The sequence below is a fragment of the Tamandua tetradactyla genome, chromosome 12 (assembly GCF_023851605.1).
Source record: "Tamandua tetradactyla isolate mTamTet1 chromosome 12, mTamTet1.pri, whole genome shotgun sequence".
Classification (NCBI taxonomy): domain Eukaryota; kingdom Metazoa; phylum Chordata; class Mammalia; order Pilosa; family Myrmecophagidae; genus Tamandua; species Tamandua tetradactyla.
Genome location: NC_135338.1, coordinates 40,798,953 through 40,823,540, shown reverse-complemented (window position 1 = coordinate 40,823,540; position 24,588 = coordinate 40,798,953). Strand labels below are relative to the sequence as shown.

Genomic DNA, 24,588 nt, shown 5'->3' with positions numbered 1-24,588 from the left:
CCTGTTTATATAGAGCCATTGCCGCTCTCTAATATAGACTCTGCCAGGATGGGAAGGTGCTTTTCAGGCCTACGTCACCGCCTCTCCATTTAAACACCAGATCCGGCTTTAAATAGTGAGAGCTGCTGCGAGCGGGGCTGGGAGGTGCGTGCTCCCGAGGCGAGAGGCAGGCGCGTGCGGAGCTCTTTTTATTCTTGGGTCCAGCTCTTTTTTTTCGCAGCAGTTTCACACCTAACTGGGGCTGGTCTCGGAGCCCCAAGGTTTTGTTTTAGTGCAGGAACTAGGATTTGCCTTCTTTGTTTTTGTCAGGGGAAATAGTCTCAAATTGCTGTCCAATTAATCGCTTTGTTTTTTTAAAAGAGGGTTTTAGATGGTCTAATCGTTTTTCTTGTTATTAGGAAGTGTCAGCATATATTGTTGGGTATTTAAAAATGCTTTCCACAATAAGTGTTAAATGTAAAGGATTTGATGTTGGTAAGAATATTTTGTTCATTAAGTATCAGGAAATATGTTAGAAATATAGATGCTCATATTGCATTGTGTTTTCTGCTAGTAAATATCGAAAAATAGCAGGCGTTTCAAAGAAATAGTTTTAAGACCTTATGCCCACGGTACGTTTGTGTGGGGAGTAATGAGTGTAGACTGGATTTAAGAAATTAGTAAGTAGGCTGTGCCCTTATTGCTTTAGATAGTAACATAGTTTGTTGTATGAAAATCCACAGTTTATTTTCCAACATTGCTTTGCATGTTTGTTGCTATAATACTGATTTTTTTTTTTTTTTTTTTTTTTTTTGCCAGAAGGAGTCTATAACTTGAATCATTTAAAATACACCAGGGGACTAAAGAAAGGAACTGTCTAAATTAATTACTTGAGAATGCTACTAATAGCCCTCGAAGTTAACAGTTTTTAAGTTTGGAATATCTGTTTTTTTACAAATGAGGACACACCTCCTGAATTACTGTATTTAGCAAAAAACAATTTTTGCTTAAGTTTAGAATTTTAAATTATAATTTGGAAATTGTTTATTTAAAATAGTGGCTGTATACCCACGTATTTTTTAAAACATCAGTGTTTTTAGAGCTTTTCAAAGAGATTTCTGCTAAATTGTTCTTTATGCATATACTTTATGAAGAATAAACATTTATCTTCCTCTTTCATTGATATTGCTTATGAATCCAGCAGAAGTTATGGGTTCATTAAGGTATATAAAAACAAAATCTTAAAGCAAGATGGATTCATTAAACAGGAAAAAGCAAATTTGTCCCTGTAAATGTCTGAATTTTCAAGCCAAAGATTTTTAGGGTTCACTGGCTTCAGGAACACCAAAACAACAGTAGTTGCTGAAAAAATAATTTATATAATCTATTTGAGATATATACTATCAATTTAAGGTTATATTGCTGCTTTATAATGCTTTGAGGGGTTATTATTGGTTTAAAAAAACCCACTTAATAGGTGTAGCTTTGTATTTTGATAGTTAAATTACTGTTACGTATAGATGGTACTTTATAAGTATATAAAAAGAGATAACACTTTTTATAGATGAGTGATGCTAAATCCACAGAGGCAAATTTAAATAAAAAAGCAAGTTGGTGAGTGATACAGCAAAAGTGAGAATTCAGACATATGAATTCTTTTTCTGTTTATAATGAAAAGGAATTTATATTTTTTAGTGGTTTGGGTATGTTGCACAGACTCAGTATTTTGACCAGACAAGGACACATTTTCTTAGAGGGTTTCCTTGTGATAGCAATAGCTAATAGAGGTGGTAATGAAACATTTATTTGTTTGAAGTTTGCTTATGAGAACAAATCCTTGACTTTATTAACTAGTCAGAAACTTTATGCTTAAGCAAGGTATAAAACTTTATGGTTAAGCAAGGTATAAAACATAAACATGACATCCTACTTGTCATTAAAAACAGATTGTTGATCTTTATTCTTTGTGATAATGAATGGGATTTATAATGAATTAACTTCAATTTCATCACTCTGATATATAAACTTTCTTTTGTCTAACATGTTCATAGGATATGAGCTGGGCTAATTGGTCTTTCTCCCACTTTTTGGATTTTAAATACTTTATACTTTTAAAAGGGCATCCACGTTTACTCTCCTTTTATCCTTCTGACAGCCTTCTAGGAGCCAGCTGTAAGCCCCCCCAATTAAAAAATAATAGTAATATAATAATAATAAAATAAATATTGGAAGTGTTCATGATTCTCTTCCATAGCATCACCTGGAAAGTAGTGGAAGGAAAGAGGTATCCTGGGAGAGAATTCAGTGTATCTTGTTCTCCTGGAACTATTAAGATCTGTTATTTTGGGTATATAAATGATTTAATGGTACAGTTTCAAAGTACGGATTGGATGACAAAAACAGAAATAAGATGAATTTTGAACTTGACTCCTCATTAGGTTGCAGATTATTGGCAGGCAGCTGACTATAGGACACAGGGCTCTTCAAAGTCTAAGATTTAGTGGCAAGGTTATGAGATGAATAGGTCAGACCATGCAGTAAATAGTAGGAACCAGACATAAGTATCCCACAAAGCTAATATTGAATATCACATTAGGTGTTTTGACTACAACATAGAAAAGTGTAACTGGTTAACTATGTGAGCCAGTTATATAGGACGTTCTGTTTATGAATTTTATTAAATAATCTTAAAACTTGTATTATAACATGCAGTCATTGAATACTCTAGTTCTCTATTATCTTTTTAGTTCCATTTAGTTTTAGGTAGTTGTAAAATGACTATTGTATTACATTTAATTTGTTTTGAATTTGTGAAAACCTATTGTGTTCAGTATGTGGAAAAATGATATTTTTCAATAGCCTTTTATTTTTCTTTTAAAGCCTAAATTATATAGATCTGTAATTGAAGATGTTATTAGTGATGTGAGAGAAATCTTTCTGGATGATGGAGTGGATGAACAAGTCCTCATGGAACTAAAAACTGTGAGTTTGCCTTTTAAAATATATATATATTTTTAAAATTAATGCTTAGTTTCCCAAACATTACTTTTCACTGAAAAATAATCCATAATTTTTCAATAGGATGAACTTTTGACTGTTGCAGGAAGCAGTATTGTTTATTGAAGGGTGCTGCTCTGGGGTCTGACAGCTTGGTTTCAAATCCCAGTTCTTTCTCTGACCTTAGGCAAGCTACTTCCATGTTTCAAGTTTCTTATCTATAAGATGAGAATTAATAGTATGTACATCACAAGATTGTTTTGAGGATTAAATACAATAACCATATAAATAAGTGCTTAGCATACTGCCTGGCAGAACATTAGCTGTTAATAATGGACAGTTAGCATTTTACATTTTATGATCTAATTACTTGTCCCTTCTTTTTTATGGTCTGAACGTACTTATATTCTGAAGTCTGTTTAGGTTATAGGGATTGAATAAGAGCTTGATAAAAGAATTTCAGGCTCTTGAGTTAAGTCCTTTATCTGGGCCAAATATGTTTCTAATGTATTTTACTTGGGAAGGTGATTTTCTTTCTGTTGGATTTAAGCAGAACGATTTAGATACTTTTATTTAGCATTTGTGTTTTCCTAGTATTATAATGATAATGAAATCAAATGGAATATTTTTGCCCTATTGTTTCAAATAGTGGTTCATATAGTGTGGTCTCTGCACAACTGGGGACTCCCTTGAGGTCCTTTCAGGGGGTCCACAAGGTTTGCCAAATGTGTAAGTATGAATAATCATAGCTTGTCCTTCATTCAAGTGAGGTCGTGTTCCCTGAAGAAAAGTGGCCAGTTCAGCTTGCAACTCAAAAGCACAAGTGCTCTTTTCTTTTAAGGCATTTCTCACTAAAAAATGTTATTTATGTTAACATATAATGGATTCATAAATATTTTTTTAAAATTAATAGTTTTTAAAATTTTTAGCTATAATTTCTGTTACTGTAAGTATAGATATAACCCACATAAACAGAAGTTTTTTGAGATCCTGAATAAATTTTAAAAGTATTAAAGCTGTCTGAGACTAAAAAGTTTTAGACCTCCTGACTTAGAAATTAGGTATTGCGCTAATTCAAAGCTATGTACAAATAAGTAATCACAGTTAATGAAAGCTAAGGAACATTTAGCATTGATTCTGGGGTTTATTATTACCTGATCTTCATCTATTCCAGTCCTGGATGTTTTCTTCCTAAGAAGATTTGCTGCTGAGATCTGGGAGGTGCTGCCAATGACAGCATGTGCTCCTTCTTAGTTTTGATGCAGGAGTCATGGGTTCAGCTCCTGGAAAAATTGCTGTTGGTGCAAGTCTTGGTATCTCTGTAACAGTGCTGTTGTTAGCATTGCCCTTAGGGGAAAACTGTTTCTCCTATCATTTCTTACCAGAAATATAATTAGTAGTGTTTTATCCAGGAGCTAGATGTTTTGTGAAAATAAGAGAATTCTTCAGAATTTGTAGCCTAGCCTACTGCAGGAATCAACCCTGTGAGGTGTATGTCTAATTACCTATCTCAGGAAATAAACTTAGAGGGAATATGCTAAAGATCAAAGGTCATTTAGCTAGTAGGTGGTAGAGACTTGAAGGTCAGTAAGAAGGAAGGTGTTAGAGATATAACTAGATTTTGGTTTAGTGACAGGTGGTACCTGGTATGATTTTGAGGGCCACTCACTTGTTGTGAGTGCAGCAGTATATTTGAGATTAAGAGCGTGGACTAGGGTTGGGACTAGGGTGCAAAATTTAATTAGACATTGATTTGCAGGATCATGGCCCTGGGTGGGATACTGAAGTCAGGTTGGTTGCATTGTATTCAGAGCTGTATTCTGTTCTGCTGGCTCTTCGTTGGTGATCTTGGATCTATCTATGCCTCAGTTTCCTTTTCTGTAAGGAAAAAAGGCAATAATAATCCCTATTTCATAGTCTTATTGTGAAAAATCGTTCTGTACTTGTAAAAAGTATACAATAAGAGCTCATAGATGTTACTCTATTATTAGTCTAATTAACATCTTGAATCATTTGGGAAACAGAAAATGCGTTTTCTTCATATCTAATTTCAGAGACCTGATAATTTAGGTGGGGCTGCCTGAAACAATAGCTATGTGTTGGGGGGAGAGAGGACTATAAAAATGGGGGGAAAGGAGCATTCTTTCTGTTTTCTAAGATAAATAAATAAATAAATAACAATTCAGTATTCTTTGTTGTCTTCAAAAGTTATTAGTATTACTGCTGTCACAGAAAACTGTTAAATTGTTTAAACAGCTGTTTACAAAAGAATCTTTTGATAAATAAAATTGTATATAAAATGAAATAGAGAAATTGTAAACATTCAATAATTCAAATTTTATATTATTTGATATTTTAAGATTGATGAGTACTTGTGTGGTACTATTTTTGTGTTCCTCACGGCATCTAGAACAGTTTATGACACTTTAGTAAATGCTGATTCTTAGTAGATTACTACCCCATTCTCCCACCACCCAAGTTGTTGGGAAATGCATGGGGCCGTGTTTACTTATCTTAATGACTAGTGGACTCCTCTGGCATTTAGTGGGAAGTAGCCAGGGATGTTACATATTCTTCATGTTAAATTTCCTGTAAGATTATCCTTTACAATAAAGAATTATTTTGCCCAAATGTCAGTAGCATCCTTGTAGAAAAACACTACTCTAGAAAACAGGATTCTTATTTACCCTCACTTCTTTGAATTTAATGTCTTAAATGCCTGATAAGTTTTCAGTCATTTTGTTAGCTCCTGGATTAATACATAGTCTCTGCCCTGAAGGAGTTCATACTTTAAAAGAAAAGGTGGTCATGGTATGATAAGTACAACAACAGAAATTTCTAAGATCCAGAGGCAGTAGAGCACAAAAAGCTGCTACTTTTCTTTGAGGCTTTGTGTCTTTGATATTTGCATTGTTTAGGAATTATGGTTTAAACAATCCATTGTTTAGGATTATGCTAATCATAAAGAATAGTCTACTAAGGTACAGACAGTGAGACATGTATACAATATTCTGGGAACTTCAAGTAGTTTGGTATTGCTAAAAAATAGGGTATAAGTTTTAGTGACAGTTTTGTCTTTAGAATGAGGATTAAGTGGGGTGCTAGTTAATGGGGTTAACGGCTCATTAATCTGCAGTTTGCAATCTGCAGCTTGAAAAACACTGTTTAGACTTTAGAGAAGGTGTTCTGAAGCTTTAGCTTAGAATCGCTTGGACAGCTTGTTAAAACACATTGCTGGGCTCCATTCCCAGAGTTGGTGATTCTGTAGGTCTGGGATGGGGCCTGAGAATTAGCATTTCCAGATGTTGCTGGTGTTGCTGTCATCTCATGCTGAGGACCGCTGATATATAGAGAATAGAGTAGAAGGATAAATTTCCACTGCAATGTAGGCTTTGTAAAGATCAGCAATTTTTTTTATACATGACATACAAGCATAAACATTCTTACCATATGATCATTCTGTTCTTGTTATATAAACAATAACTCACAGTATCATCACATATTTGTATATTCATCATCATCATCACCTCTCAGAACATTTGCATCAATCCAGAAAAAAAAATAAAAAGAAAAAAATTCGTATATACCCCTCCCCCTCATTGATCACCAGCATTTCAGTCTACTAAATTTAACATTTGTTCCCCCTGTTTTTTATGTATTTTTAATCCATATGTTTTACTCATCTGTTGATAAGGTAGATAAACGGAGCATCAGCCACAAGATTTTCACAATCACTCAGTCATATTGCAAAAGCTATATCTTTATACAATCATCTTCAAGAAATACGGTTACTGGAACACAGCTCTACATTTTCAGGCAGTTCTCTCCAGCCTCTCCGTTACACATTAACTAAAAAGCTGATAAAAGATCAGCATTTTTGTGAGTTATGTTCACTCTGTTGTCAGTACCACTAAGAGCATCTGGCATATAGGAGGCATTCAATAATTATTTGTAGAATGTATGACTTGATGTGAAGAGGTGGGAGAGATCAATTACTACACTTTGTAGTAGAACTGCTTGGAGGAAAGAAGCTGAACTAGGGCCATAGTAAATAGCGATAGATTGGAAAAATGCTCTGGCTGGGGAATGGCAGTAATGATGGGGTACTGGAATGGCAGTAATGATGGGGTACTGGGTTGGATTCTGACTCCTAGGGTCATTGACTTGGGATGCCAGGTGAATAGTGGTACTTGGCAATTAGCAACATGTAATATGTATTTGTTAATATTTGCCAAACATAATATATGTTTTATTGAAGAGGTGGGTTAAATTTCAGTGGGTAGACCAATTAGGTAACAGAAGTGAAGCATTAAGTTTAGAAATTATTTGGTTTTAAAAGATGTTTTTTTGACTGATCAAAGAAGTCTTCATTAAGTTTTTTCTTGACTTCATTTTAAATGCACAGAATAAAAAATTGGCATCAGTTCATTTGTGAGACATCAACCATATTTTCCTTATACAGTCTTGAAATTTAAGGATCAGTTTCCCCAGAGGGTGTGCAATGCATCATAAAATGGCCTGTTTTTGAGGGTAGGAATGGTCGGGCAGGATGGCATATTAAATTTTACCATGATAGACATGCAAGACTATTAGCCAATCTAGTATAGTTTATAGTTTATATACATTTGGATGACTTAGAAAAAGTAAGCAGCCATTTGGGTCAAGCCTAAGAAGCTTGACATACTTACACCTTTTTTTTTTTGTACGTGTGTGGCAGGAATTTTCTAATTATACCCTATGGGTCTTTTGAAGGTGCAAACAAAAGGCCAATTTCTGTTACGTTTGCCACTGATCATCACACTCTGCCCTAGTAAAATATAACTCCAATTTCATTGAGGGTGGATACCTTACCTTGACATACAAAGGAAAATTACGTCAGTGCAAAATGTGGACTAAATTTCTTTCAGGAAGGAAATTTTTTAAATTGTTAGGGGTTGGTAAAAGGAAGTTTCCTTCCTGGTTTGGAGTCCTCCCAATTTAAGGCAGAACCCATCCATCCATTCAAATTTCTGCAATTAAAAACTTTCTCTGTTTATTCAGTTTTTTTCCTCTGAGTTCAACAGCTGCTGAATTCATTTGGCATAATTTTGTGCCATGGAGTTAATGATGGACAGGATGAAGGAAACATGACGACAGCCACCAACTTCTCAAACGTCTTGGATAACTAGTTTTCTCCCTATGGGGTGCCCATTTTGTTTTTGTGGTGAAGCTTCTGCCACCCAGCTTCCAGGTACTCCTGGAATGGCTTCGGCAGAGAAGGACCTATGCCAGGGACAGTACCAATGAAAGTCACCATCTGCGCCACTGTGTTTGCTGAATGTTATTATAATGAAAATTTTTCTGGATATGCATTTTAGTTACTGCTTTTCTGATTAGGGTTGCACCAAAGAAGGTCCAAAAAGGTACGAGAAAGTTTCCACGTGTTATTCCAGCCAGATCAAATAGAAAATCTGGACTTGAAGCACAGGCCAAAATTCCAAAAAATCCAACCTAGTACAGAAATACTAGGTTTTGAACTGCCAGTTTAGCATGAAGAGCAAAGTCTTGTGCAACCTCTGCAAAGAGATGTTCCAGCATCACTTCGAATTCCTGATACTCTTTGTCATCTGAGAGGCTAGCAGCCCCTGCCATGAACTATGGAGGCAGCTCTCCGATCGCTGTACTAATACCCCACAAGCAGGCTTCAATCCTAACGTTTGAGATGATGCTCCACACAGAAATACTTCCTTTAGTGCTCACTTCATCTGGGCAAATAATCTTATCAGGATAGGGTAGTTTAGGGAAATTCACTGAATTGCGTTTGTAAGCAGCTAATGTAACTGAAGCTGTATGTGGACTCAGATTAAACAAGAAGTTGTGCTCTGTAAGTCCAACAGAGGACAATTCCTAAACTGATCCAGTAGGCATATAAAAGAAATTGTTTCTCTATATGTTGCACATACTGTTGATGTGCTCCTTCAACATAATACATAGTTTTATAAGCACGGCCAGCAGAAGTAAAAAAGATACCATAATGTTCTGACAATGGCATAATTTTGAGGTCCGTTCTTTAAGATCACTAGGATTTCTAGAGAAAAATACTGCAATGTCATGAGTGGCTGTCTCCATAGGACAGGATTCTGCCTTTCTTCCTGATCCCTCCTGCTCTTCTCATTCAGTGAAGAGGGGTCTGTGAAGTTTCCATTATGTTGCTTCTTGTTCGTTGCTACACAATTTTTTCCATTCTCTGCCATTTCATAGAGCAGTAATTCTTGAGGAGCTGCTCTAACCCCAGATCTCAGGATCCCGAAAGCGGCTCTTGATCGACTCACCACTGGGCTTCGGCCAACTAGAACTGTTAAAAGCTGTTTTTTAAAGTGTTAACTATTAGCATTTTTTCTTTCCACCTTGATTTTGACTTATAAGAAGCTAAGTTTGTTTTGTTTTGGAAAGGAGGAAAAAGCAGAGTAAGTTTGGGATCCTTACTATATATAATACATTAGTACTATGTAATAAATTAACCTGTTTTGTGCTATATGCTGTGCTAGGTACCTGCTTCATCACAGAGATAAATGAAATACAGCCCAGGTCCTCAAAAAGTAGAGCTATACTTTCATGAATTTCAAAATTCACATAAAATTAAATCATTGTTTTTTTTTTTAGGGGGTAATATAATACCTACATGTGCCATTAATTCTTATTAAAGTTTGCACATTACTGTTTCAGAAATGCATCCACTAAAGTGTTTTAAGGATTTAGCATTATTCTAAGAATATCGATTTTAATAGTAATTGTATATTGTGTGAGGTTTGCTTGAAAACAGTTTCCAGAATCATTTTGGTAACTTAAGTGTATAAGTTATACAGGATGTATTTTTAATAAAGGAAAAGGAGAATAAAAAAAAAAATAGTACTGTGTTACCTTGAAGAAGCTAGTTGCTTTGAGTCTGGCATTTGCAGAGACTTAGATTTTATCAGCTGATACTGAATTGAGAAGTAATCTAATTCAACTTGTACCATTGTTAGATGAGGAAATAAAGTAAACGATTTAAAAAATGTTATATTTTTAAAAATGGGTAATTTTTAAAAATATAGCATTTTTAAAAATAGCTTATTTTATAAGCTTCATGAGAAATGTTTTGCATGATTCCTTATTTAATCCTCACGACAACCCTATGAAATAGATACCCTTGGGAAGGTCTAAATACTGTGCCTGACAAAATTGATCTTTTTGTCAAAAAGTTTACTTTTTGAGTAAGCTGTCAGGAAAGTGCTGGAATTGTTACTAGCATGTAGACACACATCTAGAATTTCCACAATGGTTGGACAGGTAAAAAGATGATGAAATTCCCTATATTATACTATACGAAGGGAGGTTCTTGAAGGATCTGTTAAAAACTTCAGGTGAGTTAGGCAATATGCTAAGAGCAGATCCTGGAGGAGAAAACAAGCGCCTGTGTGTGTGTGTGTGTGTGTGTGTGTGTGTGTGTGTATGGGTGTATGGGTGTATGGGTCATTAATTGTAGATTTATGTGTACAAAATTACTAATTTTCATTTGTGTTTTCAAGTAAGACTTTGTGACTTTCTTGGGCAATTTCTTGTATGAATGGAGCTCTAGATTGAACACTAAACCTGGTAGAGAAGAAATGCATTAGGGAGAATGCAAATTGCAGATATTTTCTTTTCATTCTTCCTTTTGCCCATTACTGATTTTTTTCTGTCACAGAACCTATCCTAGGGTGAGGTGAGAAAATGGAAGTGATTAAGCAGTAGGGGAGGATTTTCAACCCTTGGCATAATGGAAGAGGGTATGAAATTTCAAGATGTAGAAGGCTGGGAAAATTCTGAGACCATCACTTATTGCTGTTTTCCCTTATTATAAGATTGAACAGATGAAATGTGGGGCTTATGTAACATGGGGACCGCTTTAATGATGTTTCTCATTGTTCTGATAAGAAAAGTATGAATTTGTGTCTTGTATATGTAAGAGACATAAAATTTTGTCTAAAGAAAATATTTCCATAAAAATAGTTTAATAAAGGTTTTGATGTTAGAAGGTTTTTTCTGTTAAGGATATTCTTTTGATTACTAAACAACTGTGTGAAAATCTTTGCTAAATAATGCCTTGTAATTAAGAAATTACTGTAGAAAATTTGAAAATATAAATTTCTTTACGCTATAAAGTACCAAAAAATGAAGTTTGATACTTTAAAAATCACTTTCACTACTGTTTACGCTTGAGTAAGAATTAGAGAGTAGTTGATTTTTTAAGCTATATTAGTTTTGAAAAAGTGGAAGAATTTTGTGAAAGACTAATAAGCAAAATATGTTTTGCCCATATGTCCAGAGTCGGTGTCATTTAGAGAGATCTTTAATGTTCTCTTCTTAGTTATGGGAGAATAAGCTAATGCAGTCTAGGGCAGTGGATGGACTACATTCAGAAGAGCAGCAGCTTTTATTGCAAGTTCAGCAGCAGCATCAACCCCAGCAGCAGCAGCATCACCATCACCACCACCATCAGCAAGCTCAGCCACAGCAGACAGTACAACAGCAGGCTCAGACCCAGCAGGTCCTTATTCCTGCATCCCAGCAAGGTGAGACAGGATTTGTTTTCTTACTTACAACTTGGAAATAAAATCTGTTCTTTTGGAAGAAGAGAAATACTGATTTTTGGCAGTCTGAAAATTCAATTACACATTAATTTTGAAAAAAAAAATAGAGGCAGATAAAATTGTCATTTATTTCATACATAAAAGTAAAATTTAATTCAGTATCCAAATTTTACCTTAAAGATTATAATTGCTTTATGATTCATTTGCAATATCAGCACATAATTGTAAGAAAATCACAACCAACTCAATAAGGAACACTTAATGATACAGTTCTGGGGTAGTATGGAAAGAATCTTTAACATAGGCTTTATTTATATTGAAGCTGTCTTGGGACTGACTAGTCAAAGATTTTAAAAATTTTGTTTAAAATTTTAAGCACAAGTCATTATAGCATAAAGCAGAGGAAATATTTTTCCTATTATTAAAGCCCAAGTCTAAATATCTAAATAAGCCATAGGTTCCATACCAGACTAAATTTAATCATATATTTATTAATTTTAAAAGCTTACACATCCGTTATTATTTATCAAGAAGCAGCAGATCTCAAATTTATCACAGAGAAGAAAGTAGGGAGATAAGAGTATTTAATATAATGCTGTAAACTGTAGTCTGGATGTTAAATGCTTGTACTGTGTTTATTTTGCTGAAATGGTAGAATATTCCTCTTACTTGCAAATGAAGTCAAATCATGAAATGCTGCTTGCTGTTAGAAATCATGTCTTTTGTCTGGCACATGGTTTCTTCCATATGGACTCTAGCTTTATCAGGGTGTCCATAGGAGTCCTGGTTCTGAAAGAATAGGTCTTGCAAGTTATTTATTTAGCTTTTGCTTCATTATGACTTGCATATGCTGAACACGTTTAACTGTGGACTGTGTTCTAGTGACATCTGAAGGATAACATGGTCTTGGTGTCTTGGGTTGATATGTGGGTAGGTTCATCCTCCCTCCAGGACAGGTACATGCTACAGGGCCTGAGAGTGCCCCCAATGCCACTCACTTCACTCTGATCCCACAGTAATTTATGTAAGTCTAAATGGACTAAATTTAGGTTTCTTTTAAATGTAGAGTTGACTTTATAACCTATCTTAATTTACATACCTTTGTTTATAGGTAAGAAAATTACATCCATACTGTTTTGTATTATTGTTCAGGGCATTTTATAGATAGTGTTTCACTGAGGCCTTTCAAGGGTTTTGTGAAATAGCTTTTAGCTCGATTTCACAGTTAAGAGAAAACCTGACCCCCGAAAAGGCTATGAAGCTTTGACTGTAACATGTGTAGCAAGTATTTTCTGCAAGGACAAATGTCTATTCAGTTATAAAACTTCCTGGACATTCTAATTGTAAGTCTTTTTTTGAATGTATGTTAGATAAAAGAATGAAAATAAATGAAAATTTTACTTTAAGGTAACCACTTGCCTCATGTGATAGTTTATGTTAAGACTTAAAATTGGTAGTGATAGACAGCAGAAAGGTTTATTTAGGTTATTTTTACTGTTTTGTCAAGTAAGACTTAATATCTGATTTTATTCTATACCTTCAATCATGTAATTTTATCCTTTTAATCTGTTTTGATGACTGTTCCTCCTATTGCCTTCAGGCCTGGCATTAGGATTTTAGGTCATCATAAATTAACATTTGATTTTCTTCACTCAGAGAATATTAGGATAATGGGATTATCTGTCTATTCTCTGAAATTTGTGGAATCAAACACTCCTTTTGCTTTAAGTAGATGTGTCATTATTTCTGATTTGTATTTTTTTAAGGGAATGGAATTAATTTAAGATTTTGGCAACTGTCAAATGAAAAAAGGACTATGTAGATTAAAAAAAACTCATTAGAACTTTTTGAGCTCATTCTTAATGGGTTAGTAACTCATTCCAGCAGCAGTATCATGTCATTAAAATAGGTAACATTGAGTTACAGGAAAAGATTAAATTACATTTGAAGTTTTCCAGTTTAAGAGTGTAGAGAAATTATATTTTCAGGTGTTAAAGTTCTACAGTGTAAAGAGTGAATTTACTGCTTAATGTTCTTTAAGTTCCCTTATATACGTAGGTATTATTACTCACATCTCTTTTCATTGATGTTTTCAAGTACAAGGTGGTATCTATTATAGCTTTTACTTGCCAGAGGAACTTAAAATGTTCTGATATCAATTTTTTTTTTTTAGCACATTTGAGTGCTTTTTTCAAGTATGGAAAACATGAAAAAAGTTGTCAGTATTATATAGTTTTCTTGTGATTATGAAATAGCCTCATGGTTCATTGTATATATGTTTGTGTTTTGTAGCTACAGCACCACAGGTTATTGTTCCTGATTCTAAGTTGATACAACATATGAATGCATCAAACATGGTAAGACTTACTTTGATTTGCTATCTTTATTCTATCCCAAAATGTGATTATACCTAAGAATATTAAACATTATCAACTTGATAGTTCCCTAAGTATTATATTTGGCAGCAAATTTAAAATTGAGCCCAATGCTTAGAAGTTCATAAACTTTTGCAGTTTTCTCTTGAAAATACCAAATGAATTAGACGATTTATGAGAGCCATTTCATCTCCTACTGTCTTGGGAAAGGATGGTGGTGTGTGGAATGGGGGTGGCTATCAAACTTGTTATGACAAGTATAGTTCTGTTTCAGATCCATTAATTTCAAGACATCAGGAGAGCTAAGAATTATAAAGTTTTTGAAGATAAAAGAGAACTGTTTGAGTAGATTAAGATAACTATTCTTAAGATTCAGTCTTTTAAAAATTTTGGTCTGCTTTAGCCATTTGTATAGCCTGAAAAGTTTTATTATAATACTCAAATTGGTGGACCTTAAAATGTATTTTAGTCAAGTGAGTTTATTGTGTATTAGACTTTTGGAATTTGTAAGGGACAATTTAGTGAACTTCACAAGTCCTATTATTTCAAAGTATCGCTTAGAACATATAATATTTTTTTGTTAAATGTAGTAAAGGACAATTGTAGAATTGAAATAACCCCTTCAGGTCTTTAGAAAATATTTATATGTGTGATTAAATTTTTTAATAAAACATTAAAACAAAGTCTATTTAGAGTAGTTGTTCCAGCAATGTTTCAAACAAATATATAGACTATTAATGGTATCTCAGTTCTAACTTTTCATTCTTAAATTCAATCAAAACTTGTATGTAAAGATAAGAATCATTTTGTTTGTTTGCTATTTTTTTTTTTGCATGGGCAGGCATCGGAAATCGAACCCGGGTCTTCAGCATGGCAGGCGAGAACTCTGCCTGCTGAGCCACTGTGGCCCACCCAAGAATTATTTTTAAAAAGGTCTCAGTATACTAAATACTATCAATGAGCTTTTTTTTTTTCAGGTCTAGAAGTTCCTTTTTAATATAAAAGCAATATTTTAAAAAGTCACTTCTAATGTGTAAGTGACAAGCAGTAAACTACAAGGCTCATTTGCAAATTTTTAAGCCAGTTGGAAAGTAAGGCTCACCTGTAGATAAATGATTTGCTTCTGCACATACTAGCCTTACAAATCATACTTTGGAACAATTAAAAATTTCGACATGATCTTTGGACTAACAGTAGAAATGGCAATTTTTAAATTAATAAATTTCAAGGGTCTCTATTTGTACTCCTAGTTCAAACTACTGAAATAATTTCTTTTGCGTGACGAATCACAAAATCCCATGCCTATCATTTTTCATTTTTTATTATTTAAAAAATCTCCATTTCACGTTTAAGTTCCCACATTTCTTTTTTAATTCCCACCCTTATAAAAAAAAGTGTCACCATAGGATCCATATTATGCTTTTTGTTATTAAGACTGTTTCCCAGGGAATAACTTACATCGTTTTAAAACAAGAATTTTGTTTAAGAACCTTCTGCAGTAGACTCATCTATTTTCAAAGAATTTTAAGTATTGTGGGAGTAAGTTTCGAATTAAAATTGAGTTTAGAGACTGATCTATCTCTTACTGATTATATCTCTGATTCTAAAGAGCATGTTTATTTAAGCAGATCAGAGATCAGAATCTTTATTCAATAAATGTGTTAGTAGTTATGTGTCTTTTAACATTTTATTTTTTAAAAAATATTTTTATGAGAAATATCCACACACATATAGTCCAACCATATTATACAAACCTTGGCTCACAATATCATCACATAGTTGTATATTTTTCACCATGATTGTTTTTACATTTGTATCACTCCAGAAGAAGAAATAAAAAAAGAAAGAACTCATACATCTTATACCTCTTATCCCTCCCTGTCATTGACTCACAGTATTTCAATCTACCCCTATTTTTACACTTTATTTTCTCCTATTATTTATTTATGTTTTATCCTTATTATTTGTTTTACTTATCTGTCTATACCCTGAATTAGAAGTATCAGAGACAAGGTTTTCACAATCACAGTCATATTGTAAAAGCTATATAGTTATACAGTCTTGTTTAAGAATCAAGGCTACTGGAACACAGCTCACCAGTTTCAGGTACTTCCTTCTAGCCACTCGAAGGATAACCTCCCAACTCTGTTTGAAATCTCTCTGCCACTGAGACTTTATTTTGTCTCATTTCTGTTTTCCCCCTTTTGGTCAAGAAGGCTTTCTCATTCCCCTGATGCTAGGTCCTAGCTCATCCTGGGAGTCAGGGCCCATGATGCCAGAGAGATTTACACCCCTAGGAGTCATGAACTACTTATGGTGCATTGAGTTCACCTGCCAAGTTCCCTTAGAGAGGACACAAAAGAGGCTCTCCAGGGATGACTCTTAGGCATAATTATCAGTAGGCTTATTCTCTCCTTTGCAGAAATAAGCTTCATAGGGGTGAGCCCCAAGATTGAAGACTCAGCCTTTTGAATCCACTGCTTGCGAGGCTATCAGGAATTCCCCACTTGGGGAAGTTTAGTATTTACTCCTTTCTCCCCAGTCTCCCAAGGGCACTTTGCACATACTTTTTTATCATCTGCCCAAATTACTCTGGGATATATCAGGGCATCACACAAACTTGAAGTTCACACATCAAGTTTGAAATTGCTTTGTTCAAACCAGCAAGATCTCTTGCCCTATTCAAGTAATTATGTAATTATGGTGTTCGAGTAAACTGATCATACAAGTTAAATTAGATAATGTGCTACCCAAGATGTATGTTTTGTACCAAATAAACATCTCTCCTTTTGGTCTCATATAGAGGTTGAAGTTTGAAAGTATGAACCATATAATCCTTTACCCAGTATTCTGATTTACCTTAGTCCTGTCCACATCAGCTTCATTTATATCTCTAGATGAAGTCTGATCACTATTTCAGCTTTTAACAGTTGCTGAATGGGGTAGTGCTGACTTTCATAGATTCAGTGCCCTAACTCTGAGTCTAAGGTGTCACATAAATATCCAGTGTTTCAGGGAATGACCACGTTATATACAAATAGCTCAGTATCTCAGAATTTAGAAATATCAGTTACAACTCCTGAATATGTGACTGCTGTAAGAGCTTATAATCCAGGACCCTTTATAATAGACCCCAACCTGATAAGCCATGCTTTTTAAAAATATATATATTTTTATTTTCAAAACTTAAATATATAAACATTCTTGGCATACAAACATTCTATGCATAGTGTACAATCAGTGGCTCACAATATCATCACATAGTTACATATTCATCACCATGATAATTTTTTTGAACATTTGCATCTTTCCAACAACAAAATAAAAAAGACAAAACTCACACGTACTATACCCCTCATTGACCACTAGTATTTCAATCTATTCAATTTATTTTAACCTTTGTTCCCCCTATTTTTATCCATATTTTTTACTCATCTGTTCATACCATGGATAAAAGGAGCATCAGGCACAAGGTTTTCACAATCACACAATCACATTGCAAAAGTTTTTTATCATTGTACAATCAGTCATCTTCAAGAAACATGGCTACTGGAAGACAGCTCTACGGTTTCAGGTACATCCTTCTAGCCATTCCAGTACACCATAAACTAAAAAGGGGATGTAGGTATAATGCATAAGAATGACCTCCAGGATAATCTCTCAACTCTGTTTGAAATGTCTCAGCCACTGTTTATTTTGTCTCATTTCTCTTTTCCCCCTTTTGGTTGAGAAGGTTTTCTCAGTTCCTTGATACTGAGTCCCAACTCATCCCAGGATCTCTGTTCCACATTGCCAGGAAGGTCTACAGCTCTCGGAGTCATATTCCCAGTTGGAGAGGGCAGTGAGTTTGCTTGCTGTGTCAGCTTAGAGAGAGAGAGGCCACATCTGAGTTACAAAAGTGGTTCTCTGGGGGTGACTCTTAGGCCTGATTTTAAGTAGACTTAGCCTATCCTTTGCAAGGGATAAGTTTCATAGGGGCAAACCCCAAGATCAAGGGCTTGACCTATTGATTTGGTTGTCCCCACTGCTTACGAGAATATTAGCAATTCTCCAAGTGGGAAAGTTGAATATTTCCCCCTTTCTCCCCATTCCTCCAAGGAGACTTTGCAAATACTTTTTTATTCACTCAGATCAAACGCTGGGATTTATCAGGGAATCACACTAACCTGGACAAACCAACAAAATCTCATTCCCTATTCAAGATTCCATGTACTTAAGGTGTTCAATTAAATTGACCATAAAAGTTAAATTAGGAAATGTGGTAGTCATAATATAAGTTTTGCACCAAATAAACATTTCTCCCTTTAGTCTTACATAGAAGTTGGAGTTATAAAATATGGATGACCATCTATTTTCAACCCCCTGTATACTGATATTCCTTTGTTCTTCCTCATGCAAAAACATTTTTTAATTTGTATGTTTATTCACCATCATTATATAATCTAGGCATTCATAAATTATACCATCTCGGTCTTTATCGTCTTATTTTTCCATAACCCTTCTCCCTCTATCATTCTTTAACAACATTCAGCTTCATTCAGTGTACTGACATTATTGTGCTATAATCGGGTAGTATTGTGCTATCCATTTTTGGATTTTTACAATCTGTCCTGTTGCACAGTCTGTATCCCTTCGGCACCAATTATCCTATCTCTACCCTGTTTCTATCTTCTAATAACCTGTGTTCTTAACTAAAATTCTCCAAGTTCATTCATCAATATTAGTTCATAGCAGTGAGACCATACAGTATTTTGTCCTTTTGTTTCTGGCTAATTTCACTGAGCATAATGTCTTCAAGTTCATTTATGCTTCATAACTTTATTCTCTCTTACAGCTACATAATATTCCATCGTATGTATATGCCACAACTTATTTAGCCACTCATCTGTTGCTGGACTTTTGGGCAGTTTCCATCTCATTAACCCATGCTCTTGACTTCAGTTCTCCAACTTTGAATATTATGGTTAATCCATGTTAGTGAGGCATGTTAATATTTGCCTTTTTGTTTCTGTGAACATTTTATTCAACATGCTGTTCTTAAGGTTCATCCACCTGGTTGCATGCCTCACAACTTCATTCCTTCTTGCAGCCCCAGTAGTCCATTGTATAACGTTTTATTTTTATGTCTTCAGTTAGGGTTTGTTCTATATATTTTACTTATTCTGAAACATATTCAGGGATAGGCTCTTTATCAATAAAAATTTTTTTTAATCTGTATTATTATTCTGGATCCCCAAAAAACCAGTTTTGATTTTTTCTGATGTCTCTGTCTGATTTGGAAATGAATATTGAGAAATTATACAATTTTCTGAAAATGTAAGGTAGTGATAATATGATATTAGGTAGAATGCTGTTTCAGAGAACTTGTGTAAAAGGACATTTATATCAAACCAGTTTTTCAGTTTCTCCTTATGAAATGAGTGTTGTAATATATTAGTCATGTCTCAGCTATTTCAACAGAAAATTACTAGAAAATAATTTTCAGTTGTCATTGAATGAAGGGTGTTCTGTGTTAAGGTATTTCACTGATCAAATATATATATATATTTTTTTTGAAATTTTATGGTTTTAATGTTACTTTCTTTTTTGACTTTTCTCTTTTTTTGTGAAAAATGACGTATATACAAAAAAGCCATTAATTTCAAAGCATAGAAACTTCACCTTTGGTCTTTCTATCTCTTTCTCTCTCTCTCTTTTTTTAAAAATTTATTTATTAATTAAAAAAATACAGAAACAAAATAAAACAACATACATAATCAGTCATTCACAATATCATCACTTAGTTGCATATTCATCATTTCTTAGAACATTTGCATTAATTCAGAAAAAGAAAAAGACAATAGAAAAAGAAATAAAACGAACACAGAAAAGAAAAAAGAAAGATTATACCTACCATACTCCTTACCCCTTGCTTTCATTGATCACTAGCATTTAAACTAAATTTATTTTAGCATTTGTTCCCCCTATTATTTATTTTTATTCCATATGGTCTACTCATTTGTTGACAAGGTAGATAAAAGGAGCATCAGACAGAAGGTTTTCACAATCACACAGTCACATTGTGATAGCTGTATCATTATGCAATCATCCTCAAGAAACATGGCTACTGGAACACAGCTCTACATTTTCAGGCAGTTCCCTCAGCCTCTCCATTACATCTTGAATAACAAGATGATATCTACTTGATGCATAAGAATAACCTCCAGGATAACCTCTCAACTCTGTTTGGAATCTCTTAGCCATTGACACTTTATCTCATTTCACTCTTCCCCCTTTTGGTCGAGAAGGTTTTCTCAATCCCTTGATGCTAAGTCTCAGCTCATTCTAGGGTTTTTCTCAATCCCTTGATGCTGAGTCTCCATTCATTCCAAGATCTCTGTCCCACGTTGCCAGAAAGGTCCACACCCCTGGGAGTCATGCCCCATGTAGAGAGGGGTAGGGTGGTGAGACTGCTCGTTATGTTGGCTGGAGTCACTGATCAAATATTGAGCCACTTGAATGTGTGGAAGGTAAGCAGGTGGTTATTGTATCAATTATGTCACGAAAAAGCTACTATGTCAATTTACCAGTAGAGGGAGATCTGTTATCTTATGAAATGTGAATTATGGGCACTTAATATTCCTAAATAATTGTAGTTATTGTGTTCCTTACACTTAGATTACCTTTCATTTGCCCATGATATTTATTTCAAATTAGACTGTTGGATTTCCAACTTAAAGATGAATGAACCTGGTGGTCTGTAGCTGAGTTAGGGAAGCATCATGGGGATTTGAGGTTCAAGTTGTAGAAATTACTTAGGTCAATCAAATGATAACAGGAGGCATATCTTCTTGAAAAGCTATACCTGGAGCCCCGAGTAAATAATACCTCGGTTATTAACCTATTTTATGTAGTATTCCAAGTTTCATGGATTTCCTTGACATTAGCATCTACAAAGTATAGTTCTATTTATTTCTGTAATCTTGTCAAAACATGGATGTTTCTAAAAGCTTGTAGTTTAGACTGAATATGTGAGTACTTGGTACCGAAGGAGACTGAACAAGGAGGAAAAATAAACTTACCTAAATATGAATATAGTAAGACATGGAAATATTTAGAGCATAGGATCAAAAACCGTACATAAGACAATGGTGTAATTAATTCTTTTGGGGGAAGGCAAGGGGAGAAAAGAAATATCCAGAAGCAATCAAGAATCTACCCTGGATTTAAAGAAATTCAGAGAATAATCCATTCCATGTATCTCTTAATAACTTAAATGTCAGATAGCTCCATTTTAAAACATAGAAATTAAAGTCTGCAGCTTAAGATATTAAGGTATTTTTTGTACTAATACAATTATTTATATTTTATTTATGATACATAACCACATACAAATGCAAATATTCTTATCATATGATCATTCCGTTCATGTTATATAATCAGTAACTCATACTATCATCACTTAGTTGTATATTCATCATCATGATCATTTCTTGAAACATTTGCATCAATTCAGAAAAAGCAATAAAAAGAAAACAGAAAAATTCATACATATCATACCCCTTACCCACCTCCCTTTGACTGATCACCAGCATTTCAGTCTACTAAATTTATTTTAACATTTGTTCTGGAACCCCTATTATTTATTTATTTTTAATCCATATGTTTTACATGTCCATTGATGAGGTAGATAAAAGGAGCATTAGACACAAGGCTCTCACAACCACACAGTCACACTGTGACAGCCATATCATCATATCTTCAAGAAACATGCCCACTGGCGCACAGCTCCACATTTTCAGGCAGTTCCCTCCAGCCTCTCCATTACATCTTGACTAACAAAGTGATACCTATTTAATGCATAAGGATAACCTCTCGACTCTGTCTGGAATCTCTCAGCCATTGACACTATATTTTGTCTCATTTCTCTCTTCCCCATTTTGGTTGAGAAGATTTTCTCAGTCATCTTGATGTTGAATTCCAGTTCATTCTAGGATTTCTGTCCCACTCTGCCAGGAAGGCTAATACAATTATTGTTAACATATTTCATCTGGAATATGATGCTAATATTGTCATTTTTTTTCTTTTCAATATGGAATCTTAGAAGAATTTCCAGCTATACTCTAAGTTCCATCTTTCAATACAAAAACAATAGGTTTTCTATAAAGGTCTTTTTTCTTTTTTTATTCAACGTAATATACAAACACAAACATTCTTACCATATGATCATTCCATTCTTGATTTATAATCAGTAACTCACAATATCATCACACAGTTATATATTCATCATCATGATCTTTTCTTAGAACATTTGCATCAATTCAGAAGAAGAAATAAAAATAGAAGAATGTTCATACATACCACACCCCTTACCCCTCCCTTTCATTGATCACTAGCATTTCAATATACTAAATTTATTTTAACATTTGTTCCCCCTATTATTTATTTATTTTTAATCCATATATTTGTAAAGGTATTTTGATTAAGGTATAAATTTTAAAATTTAAGAATTCTAAACTGAAGATATTTATACTTTTGCCTGGGGTAAGGACCCCAAAAGTAGAAGTAATGGAGTAATTATTTCATATGTTATATAGTATTATTAATATGGGTAAGAGTTCCTTAGAGTGCATTCTTCAGGGGACTAAAACCAATTATATTGTTCTACCAAATTGCTTGAGTTTAATTAGTTAGAGCATTAAGGCTTGGCTGTCATTATAGTACCACTTTATAAAATGGGACTTAGTTTTATTGTTATAACTTATCATTTTAGTATATTCTGAAATGGTAAACTTCAAATACTATTAAAATATGCTAGAGATAAATTTAGGTGCTGTTATGCACATATGTGATTTTGATTCTTTTGTTTTGTTTTGTGTTCTCAGAGTGCTGCTGCTACAGCTGCTACTTTAGCACTCCCTGCAGGTGTGACTCCTGTTCAACAGATATTAACAAATTCAGGTAATTAGGAATAATAGGCTCATTATTTAAATAACTCAGATAACTGTACCATCTAGCCTTTGTGTTTTGTCTTCATTGAAAGAAAGAAAATCTTGATACTTCTTTACCATAAAATAACATTATTTGAGGGCAGTAACATCTTAAACTGTAATCATTGTTGAGGATGCAGGAAGATAAGAATTTCACTTGAGCTTTTGATCCCTGAATCAGAATTATATTTTTGAATGAAGTGTGATTATATAGAAATGCTTATTTATTTAGTTTTTGTTTTCATTTCTTAAAATATTAAAAAATGAAGAGCCCCTGAAGTGTCTGTTCTTACTGATTTCTCATGACTCCTAAATGTTAGCAAGGATAATTTAAGCTTATTAGGTTATCTCAAATTCTGTTGTTAAAACCTTATTGGAAAACAGCTGAATAAGAATGATAAATATGGAAAATAAAACGTTTTAGGCAATGTATTTGAACATGGAAGGAAGTCAATAAAGATAGTTTGCTGAATATAGATGATAGCACTTAATAAAATTGTTAAACTTCTACTCGATAATTTCTAGGGCCTTCTGGATATTTTATGTGTTCACTACTAAAATGGTAACTTGGAATATGTACTTTTGCTTTTAGGTCAGCTTCTTCAGGTGGTTAGAGCAGCCAATGGTGCCCAGTATATCTTTCAGCCTCAGCAGTCAGTGGTTCTTCAACAGCAGGTTATACCACAAATGCAGCCTGGTGGAGTACAAGCTCCTGTTATACAACAGGTAAAAGATTCTTTGACATCTGACATTTTGATTAGTAAGTGTCTTGGAGTACATCTGTTTAGATCTATTCTGTTTGGGGTACGCTGCACTTCTTGGGTCTGTAATTTTAAGTCTTTCTTAAGTGTTGGGAAATTTTCAGTGATAATTTCTTCCATTAGTTTTTCTCCTCCTTTTCCCTTCTCTTCTCCTTCTGGGACACACACAACACATATATTCATGCACTTCATGTTGTCATTCAATTCCCTGACTCCCTGCTCATATTTTCCCATTCTTTTCCCTCTATTTTCTTTTGCTTGTAGGATTTCAGATGTTCCATCCTCCAGTTCACTAATCCTATATTCTGCCTCTTGAAATCTGACATCGTAGGTTTCCATTGTTTTTTCATCTCTTCTACTGTGCCTTTCATTCCCATAAGTTCTGTGATTTGTTTTTTCAGACTTTTGATTTCTTCGTTTTGTTCATTCCTTGCCTTCTTTATATCCTCCCTTAATTCACTGATTTGATGATTTTTTATAAGGTTTTCCATGTCTGTTCGAACATTCTGAATTAGTTGTTTCAACACCTGTATCTCATTTGAAATGTTGGTTTTATTCCTTTGGGCCATACCTTCAATTTTCCTAGTATGATTCGTTTTTTTTTTTTTGCGGGTGTCTAGGCATTTAATTACCTTAATTAGTTTATTCTGAAGATTGTTTTCACTTTTTTTTAACTAGGATTTTCTTGCTGGATGACTTTGTTGTCTGTTCTTTGACATTCAGTTCAGGTTATTCTGGACCTCTAGCTTAGGTTTTGTTTAACAGATCAGAACTTTTCAGTTCTTGTTTCTTGCCCTGCCTATATAGTGCCTTTTTTCCCCACCCTTTAGGAGGGTCTACTTAGGTATTATAGACCCTAGTCAAATTTTCCCAGACCAAACTGGCCTCCTGTCAGGAGGAAAGAGTCACCTGCATC

The 24,588-nt window shown here is 34.1% G+C and overlaps 1 protein-coding gene, 1 non-coding gene and 1 pseudogene across 2 annotated transcripts in view; 2 read left to right on the top strand and 1 right to left on the bottom strand.

Moving 5' to 3' along the window:
* Positions 1-24,588, top strand: part of GTF2A1 (general transcription factor IIA subunit 1) — a 43,100-nt gene that overhangs the window by 1,423 nt on the left and 17,089 nt on the right. Inside the window, exons 2-6 of the mRNA XM_077123231.1 lie at positions 2,860-2,961; positions 11,345-11,549; positions 13,860-13,924; positions 22,807-22,882; positions 23,504-23,637. Coding sequence (XP_076979346.1) covers positions 2,860-2,961; positions 11,345-11,549; positions 13,860-13,924; positions 22,807-22,882; positions 23,504-23,637 — 582 coding nt within the window. The remainder of the gene's footprint in view (positions 1-2,859; positions 2,962-11,344; positions 11,550-13,859; positions 13,925-22,806; positions 22,883-23,503; positions 23,638-24,588) is intronic.
* Positions 8,013-9,209, bottom strand: LOC143652666 (vacuole membrane protein 1 pseudogene; annotated as a pseudogene).
* LOC143652893 (small nucleolar RNA SNORA79) lies at positions 13,140-13,283 on the top strand. Its single transcript, XR_013160939.1, has one exon. It is a non-coding gene; the product is annotated as a small nucleolar RNA SNORA79 (small nucleolar RNA).